General features: G+C 38.1%; 1 protein-coding gene across 4 annotated transcripts in view; it reads left to right on the top strand.

Moving 5' to 3' along the window:
- ROBO1 (roundabout guidance receptor 1) overlaps positions 1–25,066 on the top strand; it is a 1,032,053-nt gene that overhangs the window by 174,785 nt on the left and 832,202 nt on the right. For all 4 annotated transcript variants that reach the window (XM_074971626.1, XM_074971617.1, XM_074971599.1 and 1 more), the window contains exon 2: positions 815–951. In XM_074971626.1, the coding sequence (XP_074827727.1) occupies positions 864–951 (88 nt within the window). In that variant the 5' untranslated portion in view covers positions 815–863. The remainder of the gene's footprint in view (positions 1–814; positions 952–25,066) is intronic.

Below are 25,066 nucleotides of genomic sequence, written 5' to 3'. Positions count from 1 at the left end.
AGGAACTGAGTTGTCGTAGGGGTTTCTTTCACTCTCTACTCTTGGGGGAATCTTTTTTGTTGTCTATTGTTAGACATACTTGCTGACAGATATTTTGAAATAATAAATTACCAAAATAATTTGAAACTGGTGTGATTATATTGTGTTATATGGACAAATTATGCAGAAATACCTAAAGTACTGTGTGCAGAATTCTTAACTTTTTTTTAGCGCAAAATTCCACCAGGAGTGGATCCTGCACCATAGAAGCCAATGGGAGTTTTGCCTTTTCATAATGAAATGGTTTGCTGAATCCAGTCAGAGTGCTCAGTACCTTGGCAAGATTGATCCCTACAGCCCTTATTCAACAAACCGTACCTAAGAAAAGCAGTATGTGTTACTCTAGGGATTTAAGTATATGCTTAAAGTTAAGCATGTGTTTTAAGTGCTTTCCTGAGCAGGGATTGTTTTAAACCTCAATTCAGAAAGATTTTTAAGTATGTGCTTAAGTTCTCATATACAGTTTACATGTTAGCTCAGCCAGCCAACCGCATTAAATAATCATACATTGTCTATTATGGGGTTTCTCATGCCTTCCTTCAATGCATCTGCCACTGTTGGTGCCTGGTCTGCTGTAGTATGGGGATTCAGGTTTGTTCATATTTTACAACCAACTACTTATTACAAAGAATCAAAAGTGCTTGAATAAAGACCTATATTGAAATCCGTGAATTTGACAGAGATGTACTAGGCTAAAAGTGTTTTAAAGCTCTTCCAAATTGCCAATGACTATAAACTGTCATCTTAGTCTACCCTCTTTCCACTTTTGTTGCAGATAACAATTAAATGCTGCTGAGCTGGTGTAATGCAAGGAAGGAAACATCATGAAATGGAAACATTATCCTTTTTTTGTCATTGTAGCTGTACTCAGCCTGTCCAGGTCCCACCAGTTACTGGGTCAGCTTATTCCAGGTAGGTACTTACTTATTTTAATTTACTCCGAATACCTATATGCATCTGTGTTCTTCAGAGTTTATTTTATGTTGGTGTGAATGCTTCTCTGTGCATGCGTATGTTTCTAAAGTTCAGAGTTTAGTGAGAACTCTAGGGTCTACCTGGCATGGAATTGCTCTTTGAATATGAAAGGAAATATGTAAGGAGTGGCTTTAAGATATAGTTACTAGAAGGTTAAGGAGGCTTGGTAAAGGATTCCTTTGTTAACATTGCTGGGGCGGTGGGGAAAGAAAAAAAATACAAAATGCAAAAGTGAACTTGAAGATCAAAGAGAATACTAAATCCATAGAAAACATCACTGAAGAAAGGAAATAGCAAAATACTGAAAATATGAAATAGCTGAAATACAAATATATACTATAAGTTAATTGCCAAAATGCACTGTGCTTGCACTCCATCTAGTTACCATTGTTTTCAGTGACATTAGAAACACTTTCTTCTGATAGCTGCATAAGTCTTCTAAAGAGAATATATAAACAGTTAAGCATCCTTGGGAATGGAGTTTGTTCGTAATTCCTAACAAAACATTATGGTTGTTCTTTAAAAGTTTACAACTGAATATTGACTTAATACAGCTTTGAAACTACTATGCAAAAGAAAAATGCTGCTTTTAACCATCTTAATTTAAATGAAACAAGCACACAACCATTTTCTTTCTCTTGTCAAATATTTCAACAACTTTCCCTTTTATTTTTTAGTAGTTTACATTTAAACACAGTACTGTACTGCATTTGCTTTTATTTATTTATTTGTTTTTGTCTCTGCTACTGCCTGATTGGGTACTTCCAATTCCAAATGAGGTGTGTGGTTGACTGATCAGTTTGTAACTCTGAGGTTCTACAATACTCTTTAGCACAGTTACAAAAATACAGTTTGTTATTTTGTGAGAGCTCAGTAAATCCTGTGCTGTCATACTTGATTAAATACTCCACATAAGCCTTGAATTTTGGATGGGACAATGAATATGAAGCAAAATCTAGCAAATGAGATTCAGACCATCTGCATTGTTAGAAGCTGTTCTTACTGGTATACTCTTTTTCTTCAATGTGCAACATTATAAATAAAATTAAATAAACATATGGTATTGAACTTTACTATAAATAGTAATGGCACCAACAGTAGTTCACAAAGTGATAGTGATGCTTTTTTAAATTTTATTTTACTGATAAACGTCTAAATTACACTGGTTCTGACAGTTCTATCCTGAATATGATTGCTAATATTACTATATTAGGCATGTGATATTATGGTGCCTGCACAATGCACGCAGGACCAGATTCAAAGTCAATGAAATTAAAAATGGGAACATCTCTCAAGAAATTCCTAACCTTATGAAAAACATTTATAATAGTACAACAAAACTGCAATATTTCCCTTTGTTCATTTTTATGCCATACACGGTTACATAGGCAAACTCCTTGTTAGATAATCTGTTTCTAGATACTAATGACAAGTGAATGAGCTGAATAACCACATTGGCTCCTTTTAAGCTAATCAGAGTTCTTGCAATGTATCATGATTATTTCTTACATTTTCAGCTTAAGAGGTCAATGATTCAATTCTGGATTATTGCTGAGATTGTTGCAGTTGGACAGCTATTTCTATAGCAACCTACTCCAATGTAGACCCCTCAGTGGGAGAAAAAAAAAAGACAGTACGGGGAAAAAAAATCCCTCTTTATAAGTTTCTTGACCTATAGTGCATATGGTGTATGGAGAGGAAATGAAGAAATGTAGATTACTTTTGTTTAGTACATATTGCATAGTCTAGCAAGTGAATAAAGATTCCAGCAAAAGTATATTAGTTTAAAATTCTTGTCTTAAAAAGTTTGACCTCAGATTTCAAACATCATTTCAGAGCAATTTACCTGTCAGACACAGACTGCCAGTTTTAAAAAGAACATCTGCAGAGCCCAACTTATTTTCACAATACCAATCTCTATCTATTAACATTGGTTTCAATCTAGTCAGAGTTTAGACTCTGTTAAAGAGGCTGTTTGCATTGTGTTGCTCTTTCCATCAAATTAGTTTTAGCATAAAATCACAGGTGGCATTTTGATTTTGTCACTGATTTGTAATTTTCATCAGACTTCAGATCTGAACCAAGAGATTACTTTACTTGGCCAGACATCATAGTGTGTTCAGCCTCACTGGCAGCAGGCCAGATCTGCAATTATCGCAGAGGATCCAAAAAAAAAAAAAAAGCAAGATTTTTCTTCCAGTAGTTCATCCCATTCATTTTGCTTTGCTTCAGATCTTTTACTTAGATTTTTTTTTAAATGATTTGAAGAAAGAGATCGGTAGAAAATCACAAACTTACCCTGCCATTTAAAAAAGGGGGGGAATAAAAGCAATAATTCTTCTCTGGAACTCTGCTTCATATTTCAACAGTATTAGAACCATAGATAACTGCTCTTTTTTGAGGATTGCTAAAAAGCACATAATAAAGGATAGCGATTAAAACTGCCATTACCCTGGAGATTACAAAATCAAGTGGGTTATTCATTATATCGAAATAAAAATCAAACTACACTTTCAAAATAACAGGAGCAATGAAATTACTTTTAGACAAATGCTAACCACACCGTTTTAATTGCCTTATAATATGTACAACTATTTTTAAAGGAAATAACTTTTTTAATTGAGCCCTTCAGTTCTTTATCCTGTAGTACTGTATATCACAAGAGAGGAAATTGTTCTAGATATTTTTTGTTGTAAGGGCATGTGATAAACTCACAGAAACGTTAGTCTCCAAGTTAGAATTCTCTACTTCAATAAAATGCAGATGAATTTTAATAGAAATCTCACAACTTTGAAACATGTATTCCTGCTTTTTGTTGAATCTTTTCACATATTCTAGTTGAGTCCCACTCCTTTTGCATATAGAGTCCACAGGGAAGTACTGTCTCCTGCCTTTATTAAAATCACTGCTGAGCCTTTCATCCTGTGTCATTACATCTTACCTCTAATTCACACACAAAATATACTCTCAATTCCACTCTGGTTGTCTCCTGAGGCGTATAGGATCTCTGCCATGCCACCTCTTCACTGAGCATAGGCTTGAAAATTATATGACAAAGATGTGATTTTTTTTTTCTCTTAAGTGCTGTATTTGTTTAAAAATTGGATAACTTTACCTGTTCATTTGTAAGTGCATTGATCTAGGAAAACTAGATATTTACTAATTTTATGATGTGTGTGTTTGTTCTCCTTTACATTTTGTTTTACTTAAGTCACTGAAATGTTTTAAAGTTACCAGATATTACATTAGCAAGACAGCTACAACAAAACACTGAAATGATCTAAAAAGGACAAAAAAAACCCTCATATTGTAGTAGGCTATTAGTAACATTTAGCCTTAAATTATTATCAGTTTTTGTCCAGAGGGGATCAAAAAGCTGCAGATTTAGGGCCTGATCCAAAATCCGTTAAGTCAATGGAAACACTCCAATTGACTTCATTGGGTTTTGCATCTGGCCCTTACCACAGGGAGTTGTGGAAGGAGGGATGCTCCTTGGCATGCTCCTGGTCCTTGGCATGCTCCTTCTTTCCTTCAGATGCTGCAAAACGCTTCTGCTGTGTGGGGTTTAAGCTCTGTGGGGGCTGCACAGACCACTACTGTTCCCGATGACATTCTTTCCTACCTGCATCCAGCATAGAGACACAAGACTTTGTGGATTGCTACTTGCTTCTAATGGCTCCTATGACCGGTGGATTTTTGTAGTTGAATTCCCTGTAGCTTTTAATGAGGGCAGGAGGGAGAGAGAGAATCCCCTTGCCTCTACCCCCTCAATAGAAGAAATGGGAGGAAATAAAGCCAAGGGCACGTTGAGTAGTTTTTGTTGAAGTCTCCAGACACTTACGATAACTAAGCAAATTGAAACACTTTTATTTTAAATTGTAATTCTGATTTTCATTGCCCTCAAAAAGGTAGTTGTTCCTTTGGAATTTTCTTTATAATGTGTAAATACACACACCAGTCCATTATTTCGGCTGGACAATAGCTTTTGTTCTGGAGAAGCCAGACTGTGAAATGTGTCCCACTGGGGTGAGTGTGAGCCACATAAGTGTTCTAGGTTATCTTGAAAAATGTATCCATGACATAAGATCTCTATCCACCTCTTTTATAGAAATTGACATTGTAAATTGTTTCCTAAAGAATGACACTTACTTCACACTTGCTTGGCTCTAAAATGACTGAACAGATTTTTATCAAACTTTCCAAATTACCTCAGTGCTGAGATTTGAGCATGAAATAGCTCAAGGTAAGAGTTTATTTTGAGAGGGAAGGTTAAAAATGAAATGGCCACCCCTTGGCCTGAACCATAGTTTTACCTCTGTATCTGTGTACACTTCTTGTCCTGGTGACTCTCTCCAATCTGTAGTAAGGAGCTGAAGCATCCAAGTGAAGATACCTTAACTGAGGCCTCCTCTTATGCTTTTATGAATTCCTTGAGATGGAGCTCTTTATCATGTGATGCTTACATGTTGAGCAAGCTAGGTGGTGGAATAGAGAATCATCATTATGAGTGTTAGAAAATGCATCCCTGTGACAATTTGGATAATAAACCTTAAGAGCAGGAGACCCTAATGTCTATAATGGATGTGGATTTTATTTTACCAACATAATGTCGTCTTATTTTACTACGATATAACTAGCTCAAATACATGGGATACCAAGGCCCATCTCAGAAAACCTCACTGTGTCTGTCAGTGAGATCCTTGGCTTTCAGAAAGTTGATGGTCCATCCTCCTTTTCCCCAGTAGGGAATTACCCTTTCTTAGGATCCTTTCACCTCATGGTTTCCTGCTAGCTGGTCCTTTTAAATATGGAGAAAGAAGCAGCACCTCCAGAAGGGCCACCTTAATATGGCTGTACTGTTGGCAAGTTCCACCTGGAAAGTATTCAATTTTGTTTTTCCATGAATTTTACTCTTTTGAGTGAGGTACATCTTCATAATCCCAATCTAAAGCATTTTTAACAAACTTCTTTACAAGTTGTTTTATAAAGTGGTAGGAGTTTAATGTACCAAGTATCCTAACTTTTTAAAAGTACTGATCTGATTTTCTTCAAACTTAGCTAGCTTATCAAGGTTCTATAACACCTACAAAGCAAGTCAAATTTGAAGATTCTACCATTCAGCATTCAATTGTCAGAGAAATCCTGCCCCTATTGAAGTCAATAGGAGTTTTGCCTTTGATTTTAGTGGGGCCAGGATTTCATCCCAGATTACAATAGAATAGCAAAGTGTGGGGTTCCTCCCCCTTCCCCCCCTTAAACAGCTCAGAGTTGTCCGATAAATTATTTTCAAATTGCTAAATATAGTCATATTCCGGCTTTGACCTATGAGGGAGAATTTTATCTGAAAACAAACTTTTTTTTTTTTTAGAAGTTTGAATAATTGAGGTGGAGCAAGGGTAGGGGATTGACAAAGGAAGTTGTTTTAATTGCTGTAGGTACTTCATATGTGCATGTAGGTGAATGGTGACTTGACTGCAGAAATATTCTCATGAAAGGGTTTTTCCTTCTTAGTTGCAAGATAGTCAGGTTATGACTGTTAGCATTTTTAACAAAATACCTTTAAATATTTTGCATTTATTTGAACTGTTGTTTAGTCACCATGTTTAAATTATGAATGTTATATTTTTCCATAATGCAAGGCAATCTGTGCCATCAAGTAAACATATGTTGTTCTGCATCATTCATGTGATGCTGGCTTTGTGGTCAAGAGCAGAAGAGATGATGATTTCATACCATTAGAAAATATAAGCTATGTAATAAATGTCTTGTATATTATGCAGTGGTTAGCTAAAATTCACCAAATTCTAAACATCTGCATAGTAGATTTTGTTGGATGAACTGGGATTTTTTTTCTCACTGACTCGAACTCAATATTCTACCTATTGATCTCTCTCTTTCTAGTCAGCCCTGTTGACAGAGGTAGAAATATGTAGCTCTAATTGCTGCTTTGGAATAACATATTTAAACTGGAACTTTATCTGACACATGCAAGATCATTTTTTCAGGAGTAGTTTTGCTACTCATACTCTTTTTTTTTTTTTTTTGATTGACACGAACAATTTTTCAAAGTTTGTTGATTGTTTCATGTTTCTTAGCTTTAAGAGGTGACCTTTGTTTATTCTTTGCCTTTTTGTGCGGATGACAAAGGTTTGGAAATCCTATCGGTGAAATGTCATCCCTTGAAAGAGGACAAATATTAAAGAAAAAATCCCAGCAAGTGCCTTGCCTTCTAGAGATTGTCACAGTGTACACTGAGGACTTAATAAATAAAAAGATTGCCAGCTGTACTTCAATTTACGGTTCTTTTATTAGCTTTGGTTTTCCAGCACGAGGCTTTATTTAATTGTCTGAATAGATGGTGACAAACCAGGAGGCACAGTCAGCTTCAAGACACTTAATGAAGAAATCTGTATTTTTAATCTAGCTGTAGAGCACACAACTATTCTGCTTTGATGATCTGGCCTTTGTGATGAACTTGACTAGAAAACCACATGTGCTACACTATCTACCTAATTAAGTAATCAGAATGCATTGGAGCAAGCTGAGTGACTCACATACACTAGTGTAAGTAATTTTAGTTCCTCTATTGCTTAGTTAATAGAAAGTGGCACTGTTCTAGATTGTAACTGATAGAGGTTAGGTGGTACAGCTGCTATAATAGTGACTCCAGGTAGAGCTCTTGAAAACACACATCTCTTTTGTCTACAAGAAACGTGGTGTTGCTTTTGTTTTGTCACTTTTCATTTCTCTACTTTATTAGGAAGGGATCTTATAGACATCTTACTCCAGGTGCTTCTTTGCCAGATCCTGCATGCCCCTACCTTACATTCTTTATTTTAAGTGCACAGAACAGAGGCTTAAATAAAATGATTTAACAATTCTTCAAAACTGGTCTTGTACTTGAAAGGGTACGGGGGGTTGGTTTAATTGCTATAGATTAAAAATAAAAACACTCCAAATAGGCAGTACCAATGACAATTAATGTTCAAAAAGAATCTGATAGGAATCCTCCTAACATACTTCTGAAATGAACTAGATTTGTCTTTGTTTTGTCCGCTGTGGGCCAGATCCTGACATCTTTACTCCTGTGGTGTAGTCCCTCACCTCCTGAGCAGTCCCAATCAAATCAATGGGACTACTTGAAACTATTTAATGGGAGTAGCAGATTCTGGCCCTAAATATTTAGCAGTACCCTGGTATAATCTTACATAATTGTGTAAACTAAATCCTACTTTAGTAAGCTTGTTGGCATTGCAGAATTGATATGGAGGTAATTTGACTGATTTTCACCTAAAAAATGAGTAATGAGATTTATAATATTGCTTTTCTTTTTTATTGAGGTCATGCTCATTTTGTGTGGTAAATGAAAAGATTGGGATAAATGCTGTGGGTGTGCACAATAAAACATTTACAAATAACGTGGACACAATTTTGACATTTGAAGTTGTGCATCACTTAAAACTAATAAGTGTTTCTCTGCTGTTCCCCATTTTAGTAATTGTCTTGCAGTCTCTCTCCATAGAGAGTTACAGCTCAAATGTGCAGATTTTTCTATAGAAACTAACATTTATTTGGAAGGATGAATAAGTTAAGGCCAAAAAACTATTTTTTTTGTTTTTGCACTTGATGTTAGAGATAAATTTCAGAAACTCAAATGAACAAACTTTATCACTTACAAGAAAGTCTTTGTAATGGGGTGGGACTCCTGATGGCCATCCTGGGAATTAGCTCTCATTTCAGCAGTGTGTTCTAGTGGTGTCTTGCCAGTCATCGCTCTCGCCTCCACCTCTAGGACCCATGTTGCTCCCCGGACCACAGTGTCCTCTTCTGGACACAGCCCTCTGGTTGTGCCCCACTCAGTTCTCCCAACCCCCTTCATGGGGACCCTACAGTCCTCGGTCCCACCACTCACCTCAGTGGCAAACTACAGTCCATGCACTGGACTCCCCTCAGTGGTGAGTGGGGGGGCAAAAGGACCCAGGCCCACCTGCTACTCCAATGACCAGCCCAGGGACCCTATAGCTAGCAGCCACATACTGACCCTCCTCCTACTCCCCCATCTGTTTCCCTGGGCCACTTCCCTGTAGCCCTAGCACCTTCTCCACCCTTGTATCAAGGCTTCAGTCTGAAAATGGTCAGTCTGGAGTTCCCTCTTGCTCCCTGACCCTGCTCAGCACTGCTCTGTCCATGGTGCTGTCTCTCGCAACCCTCTTACAGGGCAGCCAGTCCTTCTCCCTTGGTCTCCAGGGAGAGACTACCTCTGTTCTGCTTAGCATCCCTTCTTACACGGGCCAGCCTGGCCCTGATTGGCTGCTCAACTAAGCCTTTTCCCTATTGGCTGGCTCAATAAGTCCTCTTCTAATTGGCTGGGTTCTCAGCAGCCTCTCTAAGGCTGCTTTAACCCTTCTGCCTGTGTGGGGTAGCTGCACCACCACAGACTTACATTTACAGCTTCTCAAAAGGTCAGGATTGGGATATTAATATGCAAGGGCACATGCTAATTTATTATTGATACTGTAAATTTGGGTGTCTGAGATTTTTGTTACTAGAATGTTTAACAGGTTTCAAACAGATCTTAGTTCTGATGTTTTCATACACAAATTTTATGTTTAATTTAAGAAAATATATATACTATATAAATAGTATCCTTTTGAGTCTATTGGATTTATGTTTGTTTATATGTTTTTGCTCTATTTATATCACATGCAAATGAACAAAAGTAAGATACAGTTTTTAACTTAGATTTGTGTGTGTGTGTGTGTGTGCATTATACTTAATGGTTGCCCTACTTTTTCTCAAGCTTCATGGGGAACTTTGGGCTGAGTGAGTCTTCAGCCTCAAAGGAAAAGCTTTGGAAATTTTATGAGCCCCAAAACAGGTTTAGATTTAAAGTGCCTTCTAACCTAGTGATACAGGCTCTTACACTGTGCCTATCACTTGAGCACTTGTATGGGATCTCATTAACGTTGTTACAGGTGATGAAGATGAAAGATCCTCCAAGGAACATTGCAAAACACATCTGGTTAGCCTTTCACTATGTCTCTGGGATTCTGTCTCCCCCCCCCCCCCCCCGAAAAGTAATCAGTTTTAGTTTTAAGAAATTAGGATTTTCTTCATCCACAATATACCCTATAGAGAGATTCCCAGTAATATTAAACAGTTCCTAATGTACTGCACTTCCATTTTGAACTGTATAGTTTGTTTACATATATAGGGCTAAAAATGGTGATCTCGTTTATACATACGACGAGTTTGGAACATATATTCTTAGATTTCCATGTGTGTGTTAGTATACATCGTCAATACTTTAATAATTAGGATCCTAAAACTTAGGCTTCTAAATCCCTCATGAAGGCATATAAGCACATGCCTAATTTTAAGTACATGTGAGTGGTTCTACTGAAATCACTGGGACAGCTTACATGCTTAAAGTTAATCGGGTGCTTATGTTCCTTGCTGAAGTGGGACCTTAGTCACCTAAATAAATGGCTGATTTTCAAAAGTGCGGAGCACCTATCAGCTCTTATTGACCTCTCAAGCATTTTAGTGTGAGTTTTGTTAGCTGCATCATCATCTCCAAGGAGTCCGGAGTTGTCTTGAGTTGTGAATGGTCACTGATGTAGCTGGGTTCTGACCAATTAATGAACTCAAAGTATTTGTGATATGTTTTGCTATAAATGGTTTGTTTTCCTGGGTGCAAATTTCTGCACCAAAAATCACCTATTTTTAAACTTAATAAGAACGTCATTAGATCTAATCTAAGGCAACATTTGGTTTTGTCTGCTTACTTTAATCAGATCTCTGGTTACTGAAGAGGGAGAGGTTTTATGTATGGTGTCTTTCACATTAGCATTTGTTTTGAATGAGGTAGTTAGGATTCAGATCATCAGTTAATCCTCATATAGTCTGAGTTACATTTACCTCTCGCTGTGCTTTTTAGATTACAGGATGCTGATCATCTCATAAAATTCTTGCTCTCTTTAGCAGGCTTTTATCAGTCTTCACTGTTATATTGTAAACCTTTTGCTTTTCCATTTGAGCTATAGAATTTTATTTCAGCTTACTAGAGCTGTTCCAAATTTTGATTATTTTTTCTAAAGGAGGGAGGGGGGAAATTACAAAATGATTGATTTTTATCATGTCTAGAATTGTGCAAACTCTGATTCCTCACTTAGAATTATCAACTGTGTGATTCTTATCCAGGATCTCTGTTATGGGGAAAGCTGGAATAAAATTCCCAAGGAAAGGCTTACTGGTTCTCTTAGGTTTCTTGTGTGGCAAGTCAGAAATTCTGTGTCAAATTTAAAGAAAATTCAAAAGTGGAGGTTTTTCTTGATGAAACTGTATAATGCAATCAGTAAAATAGGCTCTGCATTATCTCTATGCCTCTGCTGGGAGAAAGAAAAGTGGTCTTTCCAGTTCTAAATATGTTTCTTCTGCACTTAGACCAATCATCTCCTCCTCCAGACAATTAGCATTTTTTCATGCTAGAATTTAAGTAGGAAGATAAGTCAAGAGAAAACTGAGAGTGGGTCTACCTTTTAACTCTTGATTTCTCACAGAACTCCTTAACAAAGAGGGGAAAAAATGGCCATCAGAGTGTAAAAAAAAAAAAAAAAAAAAAAAAAAATGCTCGCTCTTGGACTTGAGGTTTTCTCCCCACCCCCGTCACCCCCCAGTCTTCGGTAGAGAAATTGAGGACACTAAACTATACCTTATAGTAGTTTCCAGAAGGCTCTCTTACTGTAACCGCCCAATTTGCTAGATTTTGGTTTCTATGGAAAGTACTTGTAACTTGATTAATATTTAGTTACTTCAAAAGGCCTTTTTACATATACAGCATGAACATTAATCTTCATCCATCTTCTTTCAAGCACTGAAGCAATTTTCACAGTATCTTTGCTGTCTTGAATTGGTGGAATTGCTTCTCTTTGGAAGATTGACTTCTCATTCCTCTGTAGTGAATTACAAAGAAATGTGATAAAATTAGCTTCCATCTCTTGTGCTGCAAATACTTCAGTACTTGTTGTTCTTCCCTGTGTTCTGTGAGCTACTGTATAAAGACTTTCTAAAGAAAACTGAAGCTATTTAATAAATAAAACTGAAAGGACTAAAAACAAAAATATAAAGAAGAAATTGTGTGCATCTTAGCAGGAAAGTGTGGATCATTTAGTATTTCAACGTAATTAATCTCAGTGAGAAAAAAGGATGGTCTGAGATCAATCACAACTTAAAGTATTCAGTCTCCGGTCTGGGATTCAGCTCTGGTTTGATTGGAGTTTCTTTAATAATAGAAAGGTTAAATATTTCAATCTGTTACAGTTTCTTGCAAGAAATAAGTGAAATCTGTTGGTCAGCATTTAATTTGGATAAGGTGACAGTCTTGGCAGTGGAAACAACAATCTTAAAGTCTATCCTGCAGACGCAATAACTTGTTTTGTTTTTGTTTTTTTTTAAGAAGTGCACAAACAGTGCATGCACCTGTTGAATTTGTCCTTTCATTGATGTTAAGATACCTTTCCTCCCCACACATTTTCTTTAACAAATGGCTGGAATATGTGATGTGTATTAACTGCTCCATTCTAGGTCCATTATATAAAAATCTGTTTCTGATTGATAATGATATGAGCTCAGGTGCTTAATCTATGTGACAAATCATACTCAATGTCTTAGCGTTATAGTGCCCAGGTAGCAAATGTCTTATTTAATCAGGAGGCCACAGTACACTCATAGGCACCATTAGAACTTAGTAATGAATTGACTCCTGTCAGTTTAAAGAGTTGAGTGATCTGACTTTTCATATACGGTAATTCTTAATAAACTTACACTTTTTCCCTTTGACATTTCATGTAGATTTATTCAATTTAACATAATTAGTTGCCTGATGTACTTGGTCCATCATTTCTCACTCATACTCCACAAAAGAGTTGTAGCCTTCTCGCTGCAGATTCCCTCATTGCTGTATGGTGGTTAGTTTTTGCCTGTTTGCTGTAATGTTTAATTAGCTCTTCCTTCATCTCCAGCAAGCTTCACGTATATGTATAAAAGTAACCTCTTCAGCAGTAGTCTGTGTGCCATTCTAATTACTTGAGTTCTTAACATCTTTTGTGTCCTTTTCAGCTTTAGACACTTTCAGTAGTATAATGAATTTCTTTGATCACTCTGCCTTTTTACCTCAACCTTTAAGCAATGATTATGCAGGTAGCAATGCCTATAATTAAACTTTCCCAACATTTCCCATTAAAACCCTATTTTTCAGTTGCTCATATCATTTGCCAGACTGTTTGGGATGAAATTAACTATGCAGGGTGTTTACCTCAGGCTCAATTTTTAGGAAAACTTGAAACAAAATGGTTCAGCCATTTCTCAGAATGAGGTTTAGGGAGGATATGTTGCTTTACCCATGATAACAAATTATTTAAATTGTTTTCGTGAACTCTAATGTGTCCATGTGAATAGGGACTTGAAATTTGATGTTATCACTGTTGCTACCCCTGTGAAAATCTGCCCACACTTTGGCCAAGTTATGAACCCTAGAACCTCATTTTGCATACGTTTGGTAGAAATTTGTCAGGATTTAGCACTAAATTCTCCAAAGATTCAGTCTGTATTTGAGTATGCTACAGCCCAAACTTTCAAGAACTGAATAGGACTTTCCTTGCAACCCTTCTTTTGGGTGCCAGAGGCCAGGCACAGGTACTGAGAATAGGGAGACTCTCTTCTGTGTCCTCATTGCTCCTGCTGCTGGTGTCCTGGCAGTGAAGAGGAGATGGTGGTGAAAGCTCTCTGATTCAAATGCAGGTTGGTGAGGCACTGGGCCTGAAGGAGCAGGAATTCTGCGTCAAAGAGATGGGCAGACTGCGGCAAAGAGCTGAGCAGGGCGGGGATTAAGATGAGGAGCTGGAATGCAGAGCGGGGGACATGAAAGGACTGCCACTGAGCTGGGAAGCCAGGGTGGTGTGGAGATATGGGGATAGGAGAAGGACAGACTGAAGAGGATGGGCAGAGGGGTCTGTAATCACAAGAGTATAAGTCCCTCAAAAACTGGAGTTTTAACCCAGTTTTGAGTCTCGCCAATTCCTCTGCTGTGAAAGTGCATGAAAATATCATTTTTCTTGAGTGACTGGCCTCTTAGAGAATGACAAACCTGCAACTGCTGTCAGTTATGCCATTAGCTCAAGTGGTAGAGGACTGACTCTGCTATGCATCTCACCCTGGTTCTAATTCTGTATGAATCAATATAGTTGTCTTCAGTTTTTAAAAAAAAATTTAGATTGCACATAAATTATAAAAACCTTGTTTGTGAAGGCAGGCATTCAAAAGTTAGGAAATACCAGCTATGAGGATGCTCTGTGCCACTTAAATTCACCCCTTTTGTACAAATACTTTGTGATGATGGTCTTTAATTGCATGATCATGTTCTATTTTTTCCTCACTGCCTCAGCTCCAGTGCACAGGCAGATGGTGCTCTGGGCATGAATCAGGGTTCTATAGTGAATGAGATTGTCTATAGGGCCATTGCCTCATTTGTTGCAGCAGCTGGAAGATGTGTATCATGCTGCCTAGAGAGACGCTCACAGTCGTGAACCAAAAACAGGGCAGACACCCCAAACTGGTGAGATGTTCTGTAATTAGATTTCACCAACTCAGTAACAAATGCAAACTCATGGATCACTAGAACAGTCTTACCATAGAGTCACAGACAGTCCCCTTGGGCACTCCGGTCTATCTTGCCACCCAGGCAAGCTGGACTTAGTGTTAAATGGTCACACCAAAAATCACAAAATATTCAGGTTATTTCCAGTCTCAAGAGACGAGTCACTTAGCCCAGATCAGTTGGTACCCTAGTTCTTACACCAAATACAATGCCTGTAGCCAATTCTGTAATAAACTTTCTAAAGCTTTAACAGCTAGGAAAAATAAATGAATAATACACAGGTTAAAGCAAGCAAACATACCGACACAAATGAGTTACCATCCCTGATTCCTAAAGATGTCAGAGAGGTGGTAGTCTGTCCATTCAAAATTTCTTTCAGGGTGGAGTCAGAGGTAACCCCTGGGGATCTCTGCCTTACTTTAGTGTCTCTGGCCCTCTGAGAGTTCAGACAACAAAGAGATGACAAATTTTCTTGTGACCTTGTTTTTATCTTTTAAGTTTGACCTTCCAGACCATGAGACAAGCTCCATTGCAGGTAGCGCTCACCAATCCTTTGTACTGTGATGTTTCTTAATTGTCCTTCCTTAATAGTGGGTTGCGGGGACAATTCCTCTCCCTGGGTTCACAAGTTCAGAGCAAACATTTTCAAAGTTATAAAGCAAAACTTGCATATTTCTTTATAGCATGAGATACAGACATTACAAGTGAGATTAATGCGTGCAGCAACCTACAGGCATTTCATAGAGTCTAAACACTAAATACAGTCTTAGAAGACTAATAGCTATTTTGAACAAAACGAGCATATGGGTGAGCTGGTTTGGTTTCCAGCTGTGAGTTTCCGTTCTTAGCTAACACCACAGCCTTGGCCAGAGCTGGCACTTGGTTTACCATCACAATGTGTAATGAATAAGGCAAGGGGTTGCAGGAAAAGACAGGATGGTCTCATGGCTCAGGCAGTTGAATGATACTCTGCAAAACTGGACTCTCTTTCTGCCTCTGCCACAAAGTTCCTATGTGATACTGGGTAAGAGACTTTAAGCAAAATTTTGGCAGGTGGAAACTAACTGTGAGTGCCTCATTTTTCTGGGATGCCTAATTTGACCCTGAGCCCAGATTTTCAGAAGTGCTGAGTGCTCACAATGGCAACCACGGTCAGTTGGAGATGTGCTTCAAACTACTGTTTATAAAAGTGCTAAGTACTCTGAAAAATCAAGAGCTCCATGTCTCAAATTGGACACCCAAAATTAGTAACTGTTTTGAACCATTTTGGCTTTGATCTCTCTGTGAATCAGGGACCCCCACTTGCAATATGGGGATAATACTACCTTATCCCACAGCAGAGTTGTGCAGATGAATGTATTAATGGTCCATGAGGAAGTTCAGATACTCTGGTAAGAGTTTGGTAATATTATGTAGCATTCCTTTCTTTCCTGCATCTTACCTTACCTCTCTGTAGAACCAGAGGCCAAAGTTTTGTTTCAAGGGAAAAAAAGTATTACAAAGTTAAACCTTAGAGCTATGATCTGCAAACCCCTGAATGTAAGTGTTGTTAATAACAGCTGCCAGTGAGGCTCAGAGGGAGAGAGAGTGTGAGACTAGCATACAATTTCCTAGTGAACAAACATTTAATACATACACAAACATTTTCAAACAGTATTAGGAATACTTTGAATAGTTTTTTCAACAAAACCGTTACATGGTAAATCTCCTGGTGTTCTTTTTACAAATGTCCCCACTTTGTTGCTGTTACATATATTTTAGCACAATGTGTCAACAGAGCATATGCATTTTCATACTTTAGTGCACACACAAATATATTTCCTTCTGATCTTCTCCTAGAGGCAATTTCTTAGTCCATGTCTACACTAGTGAGCTTATAGCTGCACAGCTGTACCTATGCAGCTAGGCCACTGTAAGATCACTCGTGTAGCTTTTCCTTCAACATAGTGCCGTGCACACAGCCACTTAATTTTTGCTGGCATATGTTGTTCAGGTGGGTGGGTTTTTTCACATATTTTTGCCAATATAAGGGGTGATATAGACATGGCCTTGGTGTCTACCGAGGTGTAGATATGGCCTTAGTCTCTACCATGTATGGATGTGTCACTTGTGGAGAATGGCAGCCTCTTAGTTCTGCTACAGAAATCTCCAAAGATCAGCAAACAGTTCAAAGATCCTTTCAGGCAGAAGCAGTTGGAGACCCCAAGCCAATAGCTAAGTCTGCTCAATTTCTAGCAAGTTCAGAAATCTGTAGGCTTTATTTAAAACTGTGCAGGTATTGGGGGATAGCCTTCACAGTAGATGCATCATCTCTTAGTCTTGTGTGGATCAGCTGCTGAGTCCACAAGGCTGTCTACAACTCCACTATTTATAACCTTTCCCGCTTGAGTTCCCGTGGGCTCAGCTCTCAGATTGTGAATGTGAGGAATCTGAAAGACTGCTTTTTTTCTGAATGGAAACTGAACAGCTTGAGAGACAGCTACTGAGCATGTCCAGTACAAGCTACCTTTCCCATCTTCAAGATTTCTCTGTGCCCTTCTCTCTGTCTTTTTTTCCCCAAGCAGTCCAAGTTTCCCCATACTACATCTCCTTTCCGTATATTGCTCCTTCCCCGCCTTTCCCCTGTTCAGCACTCCCACTGCTTCCCAACCGCCCCTTGTCCAGCCAGTCCCAGCTCTCCCTTCCCTCCAGCTACTCTGGTCTCTCTCTCTCTCTCTCTCTCCCTTGTGTAGCTTCTATGTTAGAAAGCGGGAGAACAGAGTGCTGCAGCACTAGGAAATAACTTTTCCTCTTAAACTGCTTTTTGTTCTACAAAAGTGTAGTTATTTTTGGTTTTCTTTAAAACAAGCAAAAATTCATTCTTTTGTTTTAGAATGGCATTTTAATTCTATTGCGTTCATTGAAAAAAAAATGCAATTCTGATGTTTTGAAGAAAGTGTGTGTGTGTGTGTGTGAGGCTTATGTATACTTGCTGTGGTCATATCAAGATTGGTGCTCCAGGGAAGAACTCCAAAGAGAGCTGAGAAAAATATATATATATATATATATATATATATATATATATATATATATATATATTTGGATATAGTAATTAGAAGCTGCACACCTAATTTAAAACACTGCATAATTGATTCAATTTAAATTGCAACTGAGACAGAACACACAGGAAATATTATTCTACTGTGTGATGTCTCACATTCCCATAACAGAAATGACATCCTTCTAATTTCAAAAACATGAAAATGCAGCGACATGATATTTATAAATTTAAAAAATCAGATTATGTCCACATTTTGGGCAAGTGAGAGGATTCTCTTGTATAATTTTATTTGTTGACAGTGCATTCACATAGCAGGTTCTCTTATATCACTTTATCATGCACCTTCTTTTTTATTTTTTTCCTCTGCAAGCAATCTCTAAAACATTGACATATTCTCAAAATTCCCCATCATCCCAGGTTGATTTCTCAGATGGATTATCGGAGGTCTACAGTCCTTTACAAAACCCACTTTTGTAGTGATATTCCTTTTGAGTGGCTCATGAAAGTGAATTGGAGCTCATAAATCTATTACCTTTCAATAGTTGATTTTGATAAACATTTCATTCCATCAGGAAACATACAAATAGACAGTGGCTTATCCCTAGAATTATTACGTACCCAAGGAAGGTCACAATCCTTTACAAGTTATTGCTAGTCATAAATTGATCTCATCTTCTGAATAATGGTTCAACATGTTGATCAATATTTTATTGCTGCTTCATTTTTTAAAATCACACTGAATTATACAGTCATTATCACCTAACATTGCAGACATTGCAAGAATATATACATATTATTGCTCTGTGATACTCTTTATGAAACAAGCCTCTGTATGAATTATTTTATTTCTGTGTTATTAAAAGCCTTTTTAATTTATAGGTGGAACAGCCATTGCCCTGGTATGGTTCACATATTATCTGTTCCAGGCCAGGGTTGTAACTCAGTGTAGTAGTTCACTGTAGCAATGACCTTCCATATCCAAGGATAACAAATCTGAATTTGTTAATGATTCTGGGAGCCAGCCTGCACAATTGATATGTCAAATTTCAAAATCTCATTTGAATAAGAGAAGGAAGATAGCCAGTTATCAGAAAGGCTTTGCTAGTACTGAACGGGAAAAGATGGTTCAATGTCAGTGTGGATGATTTGCCAATTTCAAAACCACCCAATAGCCCTTCTCTCTATCCTTCTGCTTTTAGTATAATAGGCATATATGAACACTGGCTCTGCTGCTTTGTTATTAAATGCAACGCATAAGCATAAAATGTACTATTTAAGCCTCGTGATGGGTTGCATGGGTGAGTGAGAGCAGAGCGACTGTAGGCACGAGCTTCATTCATTTGGTGAATCTTTACAAAGATCCAGTGGTGGGGAAAAAAAACACTAATACACATGGTAAGGGGAAATATGCTGGACGATGAAGTGGCTGTATAGCAACCCCGTCACCTTCTCTTAGGAGCATGTGGTCAATCACATCTCATGTACTTATTTCCCTACACACATCCCAGTTCCTGAGGCTTTGTTTGAGAGGTTGTGAAGAACCAAAATACAATGTAATGGTAACTCTCAGATGATGAAAACAGAGTTAATCTCGGCATCTCTGTGCCACATGGCAAAAGGTGTTTGGAGCAATCAACAGGCATTGAGCTTAGCACATGTAGGAATATGTTCACGGTATTTATCATCCACTTGAAAATTATAGATGTAAATGTGCCAGTTTTTCTTAGGGTTGCCAGTTGTGGTTAGACACATTCCTGGAGGTTTCATCACATGACATAATCTTTAATTAAAGATTAATTTTTAATTCTTGGAGACTCCAGGACAATCCTGTAGGGTTGCAACCCTAGTTTTTCTTCAGAACAAGACCTGACTCTCCACTTGTGAGAATTAGGTACGCTTTTTGCTGATACCTGTAACTGTTTTTCTCTTTCCTAAGAAAGTAAATCTGGGAAAGGAACTTATTAAAGAACATATAAGAAAGTGCATGGACTACTCTTTATGCTGTAGGAAACTTAAAAGCCACTTCAAATCAGGAATGGCAGGAAATGCCAAATGTTAAGGCGGCATGTCTCTTTAAAGTGCTTTCACAATTACAAACTACAGGGTCAGGTTGAAAACCTGCTGAAAGGCGAATCTCCTTGATGGACAAGCGGGTTCATACAAGCTATATCAGGGCCTGGGCCAAGTGGTAATGGAAGTAGAGATGAGAAAGGGAATATGAAACAAGTATAATTTTTTAAAAGACTCTAGAGGTGACCCTGACAATTACAGGCTTGCTAGCCTAACTTCAGTACTAGTCAAATTTGGTTGAAACTATAGTAAAGAACAAAATTATCAGACACATAGATGGACATGAGATGGTGGGGAAGAGTCAAGATGGCTTTTGAAAAAGGAAATCATGCCTCATCCATCTGTTCTGACTCTTTGAGGGAGTCAACAAGCATGGACAAGGGTGATCCAGTGGATATAGTGTACTTGCACTTTGAGAGAACATTTGACCAGGGCCCACAACAAAGTAAGCAGTCATGGGATAAAAGGAACAGTCCTCTTGTGGATTAGTAACTGGTTAAAAGACAGGAAACAAAGGGTAAGAGTAAATGATCAATTTTCGTAGTGGAGAGGAAAATAGTGGGGTTCCCCAATGACCTGAATGGGACCAATGGTGTTCATCTTATTCATAAATTATCTGGAAAAAGGGGTAAACAGTGAGGGAGCAAAGTTGGCAGATGATACAAAATTACTCAAGATAGTTTAGTCCAAAGCAGACTGAACAGTTACAAAGAGATCTCACAAAACTGGGTGACTGGATAACAAAATGGCAAATTAAATTCAATGTTGATAAGTACAAAGTAATGCACATTTGAAAACATAATCCCAACTAAAATAGCTAATTTAGACCCCATCATTTTGTGTTACCACTCAAGAACGAGATCTTGGAGTCATTGTGGATAGTTCTATAAAAATATCCATTCAGTGTGAGGCAAGAGTGTTTAAAAAAAAAAAAAGGCTGACAATGTTAGGAACAATTAGGAAAAGGATATAAAATATCACAATGCCACTATATAATGCCACACCTTGAATTCTGCATGCAGTTCTGGTCGGCCTATCTCAAAAAAGATATATTATTATTGGAGAAAGTGCAGTGAAGGGCAACAAAAATGATTTGGGGTCTGGAACAGCTTCCATATGAGGAGAGATTAAAAAGACTGTGATTGCTCATTTTGGAAAAGAGACAACCAATGGGGATATGATATGATGAGATCTATAAAATCATGATGATGGTGGCGGGGGAGAGTCAACAGGCAAGTGTTACTTCACATAACACAAGGCTGCTTCACATAACGCATGATATTAATAGACAACAGGTTTGAAACAAACATAAAGAAATACTTTACAGAATGTATAGTCAACCTGTGGAACTCATTGTCAAGGGATGTAGTGAAGGCCAAAAATATAAGTGGGTTCAAAAACTAATTAGATAATTTCATGGAGGATTAATTCATCAATGGCTGTTAGCTAAGATGTTTAGGGATATAACCGTATGCTCTTGGTGTCCCTAGCATCTGACTGCCATAAACTGGGACTGGTTGACAGGGAGTGGATCACTTGATAATTGCTCTGTTCTGTTCATTCCCTCTGAAGCATCTGGCACCGGCCACTGGCAAAAGACAGGATGCTGGGCTAGATGATCATTGATGTGACTCAGTATGTCCATTTTTATGTTCTTGTGTAACACAAGCACTGGGAGGTTTGGTCAATAGTAGCATGGTAAAGAAGCAGTAAGGAGGTAGCACAGGGGTGTTAATGAAAAGTCTGGAGGAAAACAGGAAATCCCATTAAAAGGGGGAAAGGACTGTAGCAGAGATGGAAGCTGGGAGTTTGTAGCTAGGAGAAAACAGTGCCTGTAACAAGGTGTCAAGCATGAAATTTAGAGCAGAGGCCTGCTGGAGTGATTCTGTAGCAGAATGAGAATCCTAGCACTAGGGAGACAGAAAAGAGAGATGGAGCCAAGGAATCAAACATTTGTTTTGCTATGAAAAAAACTAGGCAAAAGAGCCTTACTAAAGAATTCAGCTCTGAATGGTGATGTATGTTGGAGACATGATTTAACCTCCTGCTTGCCTATGAGACAGATTGGAGCATCACACAGTACAATTCAGCTGTCACTCAGCTCAGTAGAATGACTGTCTTACAAATCATTATTTTTTTCATATTGTACATCAGAAAGGTAATGCACATTAACTCAAGCAACTACTGTACACCCAGGCAAGTGAGGACATAGAGAATGTAAGTCTGAGGTGTTTGTGTGGCTACTTCACTAAACACTGTTTAGGAGAAGCATATTTGTTACAGTTCAGGCTAAATTATGTACTATGCTCATAACACATTTACTACAGACATGAGGGACATATTAAGTTCCAAACCTGATAAATGGCTAATATTAAAACCAATGTGTTTCATGTTTACAATGGTACCATGCAGTGCTAGATGCCAATTCAATGAGAAACAAGATGATACATGACCTCACTGTAATTCTACTGGGTTACATGTTGAATTATAAAAACAAACTAACGATTCTTTGCCCTAGGGGCTGATAACTAGACCTGTGAATGTTTATGGAAAAATTGCCATACTGCCAAAGGATTATTCTTTGTTTTAAAACAAACAAGCAAGTTGATTAATTGATAAGCTTAGGGAGATATTAATATGTAAATGTGTAGTAGCCCAAGGTCCAGTGTGCTTCAGCAGCAGTCGCGGGAACTACAAATTGTGGACTGCAGACTGCTGCATGTTGGGAGAACTTCCTTGGTCATGCAAAGAAATACTTTCTTCCCTCTCAATGGGAAATTTTTAGCAGTGAAGATGGGAGCATGAGGCAAGCAGAGAGGTTGCCGCTTGACTGTAATCCTGTTCTGTTTCCTTACTGAATATGACTTTGTTACTGATTGTTGGTCTGAGCGGGTCTGGGCTGAGGTGAATACACACTGGCACACAATGCAGAGCAAAGGGAAGAACTTCAGGTCCAGTCCCCCAAAGTTGTGAGAAAAGCCACAAGGCAGACCTACCCATCTTTAACAACCTCACACTGGGATGGGGAACTAAAGGAGGGTTACAAGTAAATATCCAAGAAAGTCAAATATCACTTTAAAGGAGCTAACTTCAGTTTTGGATTCACAAACTCCAATAGCTTCTACACTTCAGTTTTCATGCCATGGTAAGGGTCTGCTCCAAAATCCATTGAAGTAGATGGTTGTTGCTTTTCCCGCTGCCTTTAATGCATATTGGATCAGACTGTGAATCTGTAAATTTTTGCAAGTGAGCTGTCTAGAGTGTGTTTACCAGATCTCAAAGCTTTGATAATCCAACTAAACATTTCTTTACAGGAATTTGCCAACTCGTTGAAATCTTGTTGAGATGTTTTAGAATAGCAGCCGTGTTAGTCTCTATCCACAAAAAGAAAAGGAGGACCAGTCTTGGAGTCTGTTCTTGACATCTGATTTGTGGTCCATTTATTCTTTTACGTAGAGACTGTCCAGTTTGACCAATGTACATGGCAGAGGCGCATTGCTGGCACATGATGGCATATATCACATTGGTGGATGTGCAGGTGAATGAGCCTCTGATAGTGTGGCTGATGTGATTAGGCCCTATGATGGTGTCCCCTGAATAGATATGTAAAAGAATAAATGGACACAAATCAGACGTCAAGAATTATAACATTCAAAAACTAGTCGGAGAACACTTCAATCTCTCTGGTCACTCGATTACAGACCTAAAAGTCGCCATTCTTCAACAAAAAAAAACTTCAAAAACAGACTCCAACGAGAGACCGCTGAATTGGAATTAATTTGCAAACGGAACACCATTAAATTAGGCTTGAATAAAGACTGGGAGTGGATGTGTCATTACAAAAAGTAGAACTATTTCCCCATGTTTATTTCACGCACATCTTCCCCCCCCCCCCACTGTTCCTCGCACGTTTTTGTCAACTGCTGGAAATTGCCCACCTTGATTATCACTACAAAAGGTTTTTTTCTCTCCTGCTGGCAATAGCTCACCTTACCTGATCACTCTCATTACAGTGTGTATGGTAACACCCATTATTTCATGTTCTCTGCGTATATAAAATCTCCCCACTGTATTTTCCACCGAATGCATCCGATGAAGTGAGCTGTAGCTCATGAAAGCTTATGCTCAAATAAATTTGTTAGTCTCTAAGGTGCCACAAGTACTCCTTTTCTTTTTGTTGAGATGTTGTCTCTGACGGAAACCAGGATGGGGGGGTCCAATGGAAACCTGCCTCGTACCCTGTCAGCTTGACTACCCAGGCTTTCAGGGTCTGTGGCTCTGGGGCAGTCTGCTAGGTAGAGTGCCTTGGAGCAGCGGCTCCATTCCTTTTTTTAGAGACTTTTGAAAATTTGGGGATTTGTTCCCTACTGAGCTGAAGCCAAATTTTGAAATATCAAAATCGTTGTGAAATAGAATTACCTTTACTCTGCAGAGCTCTAATAAATAGCATGTTGGAGCTTAGTGTTCATCCATAGCAGAGTAGGCATAAGGGTGAAGTTTCAGAGTAACAGCCGTGTTAGTCTGTATTCGCAAAAAGAAAAGGAGTATTTGTGGCACCTTAGAGACTAACCAATTTATTTGAGCATAAGCTTTCGTGAGCTACAGCTCACACTTCACCCTTCGATGAAGTATCTCATTGATTCCTGTACAACAGTAATACCATAAATATTTCTGGAATATGTTGTTTGTGTATTACATTGTATTTGTGTTGGTAATGAAACAGCATCCTATGTTCAACTTTGCATTCATACGATTAGTGGTGATGGTAGGACATTTTCCAAGATTATTTGAAAAGCATTATCCATCCTATTTTAAAATAATTGGTTTTTGTATTACCTGCATCTGCAAAGGGCATTTTGTTGCTACTTTAATTTATGGATATTCCTTCAAGTGCAATGATGCTACTTACTTATTCCATTTTTGTGGGTTTATGTGTTTTATATTCTTTGAGCCGCTCATTGTATAGATTATGCCGTATCTGAAAAATACAAAAAAACAAAACCTCAAAATGGGCAGACCACAGAATTCACCATGGATGCACTATACAATGCCCTTTTATTTAACTACACAGAAATAGCTCCTGACAAAAGGAACAGAGGAAAGGAGATTATGATGCAGTATTATGATTATGATGCAGACCCAGTATTAAAAAGCACAAAGTACGAAATAATTTGATGAATCACACTAACTTGAAAGGAAGGTTTTTGAAACACTTACAAAATTGCCAACATCATCAACTCTATAGAAGAATACCATTTTATAATAAATCAAACACAAGTAGTACC

Source organism: Natator depressus, chromosome 1 (assembly GCF_965152275.1).
Source record: "Natator depressus isolate rNatDep1 chromosome 1, rNatDep2.hap1, whole genome shotgun sequence".
NCBI classification, from domain to species: Eukaryota; Metazoa; Chordata; order Testudines; family Cheloniidae; genus Natator; species Natator depressus.
The sequence above is the reverse complement of the archived record's forward strand: the minus strand, read 5'-3'. Positions and strand labels throughout refer to the sequence as shown.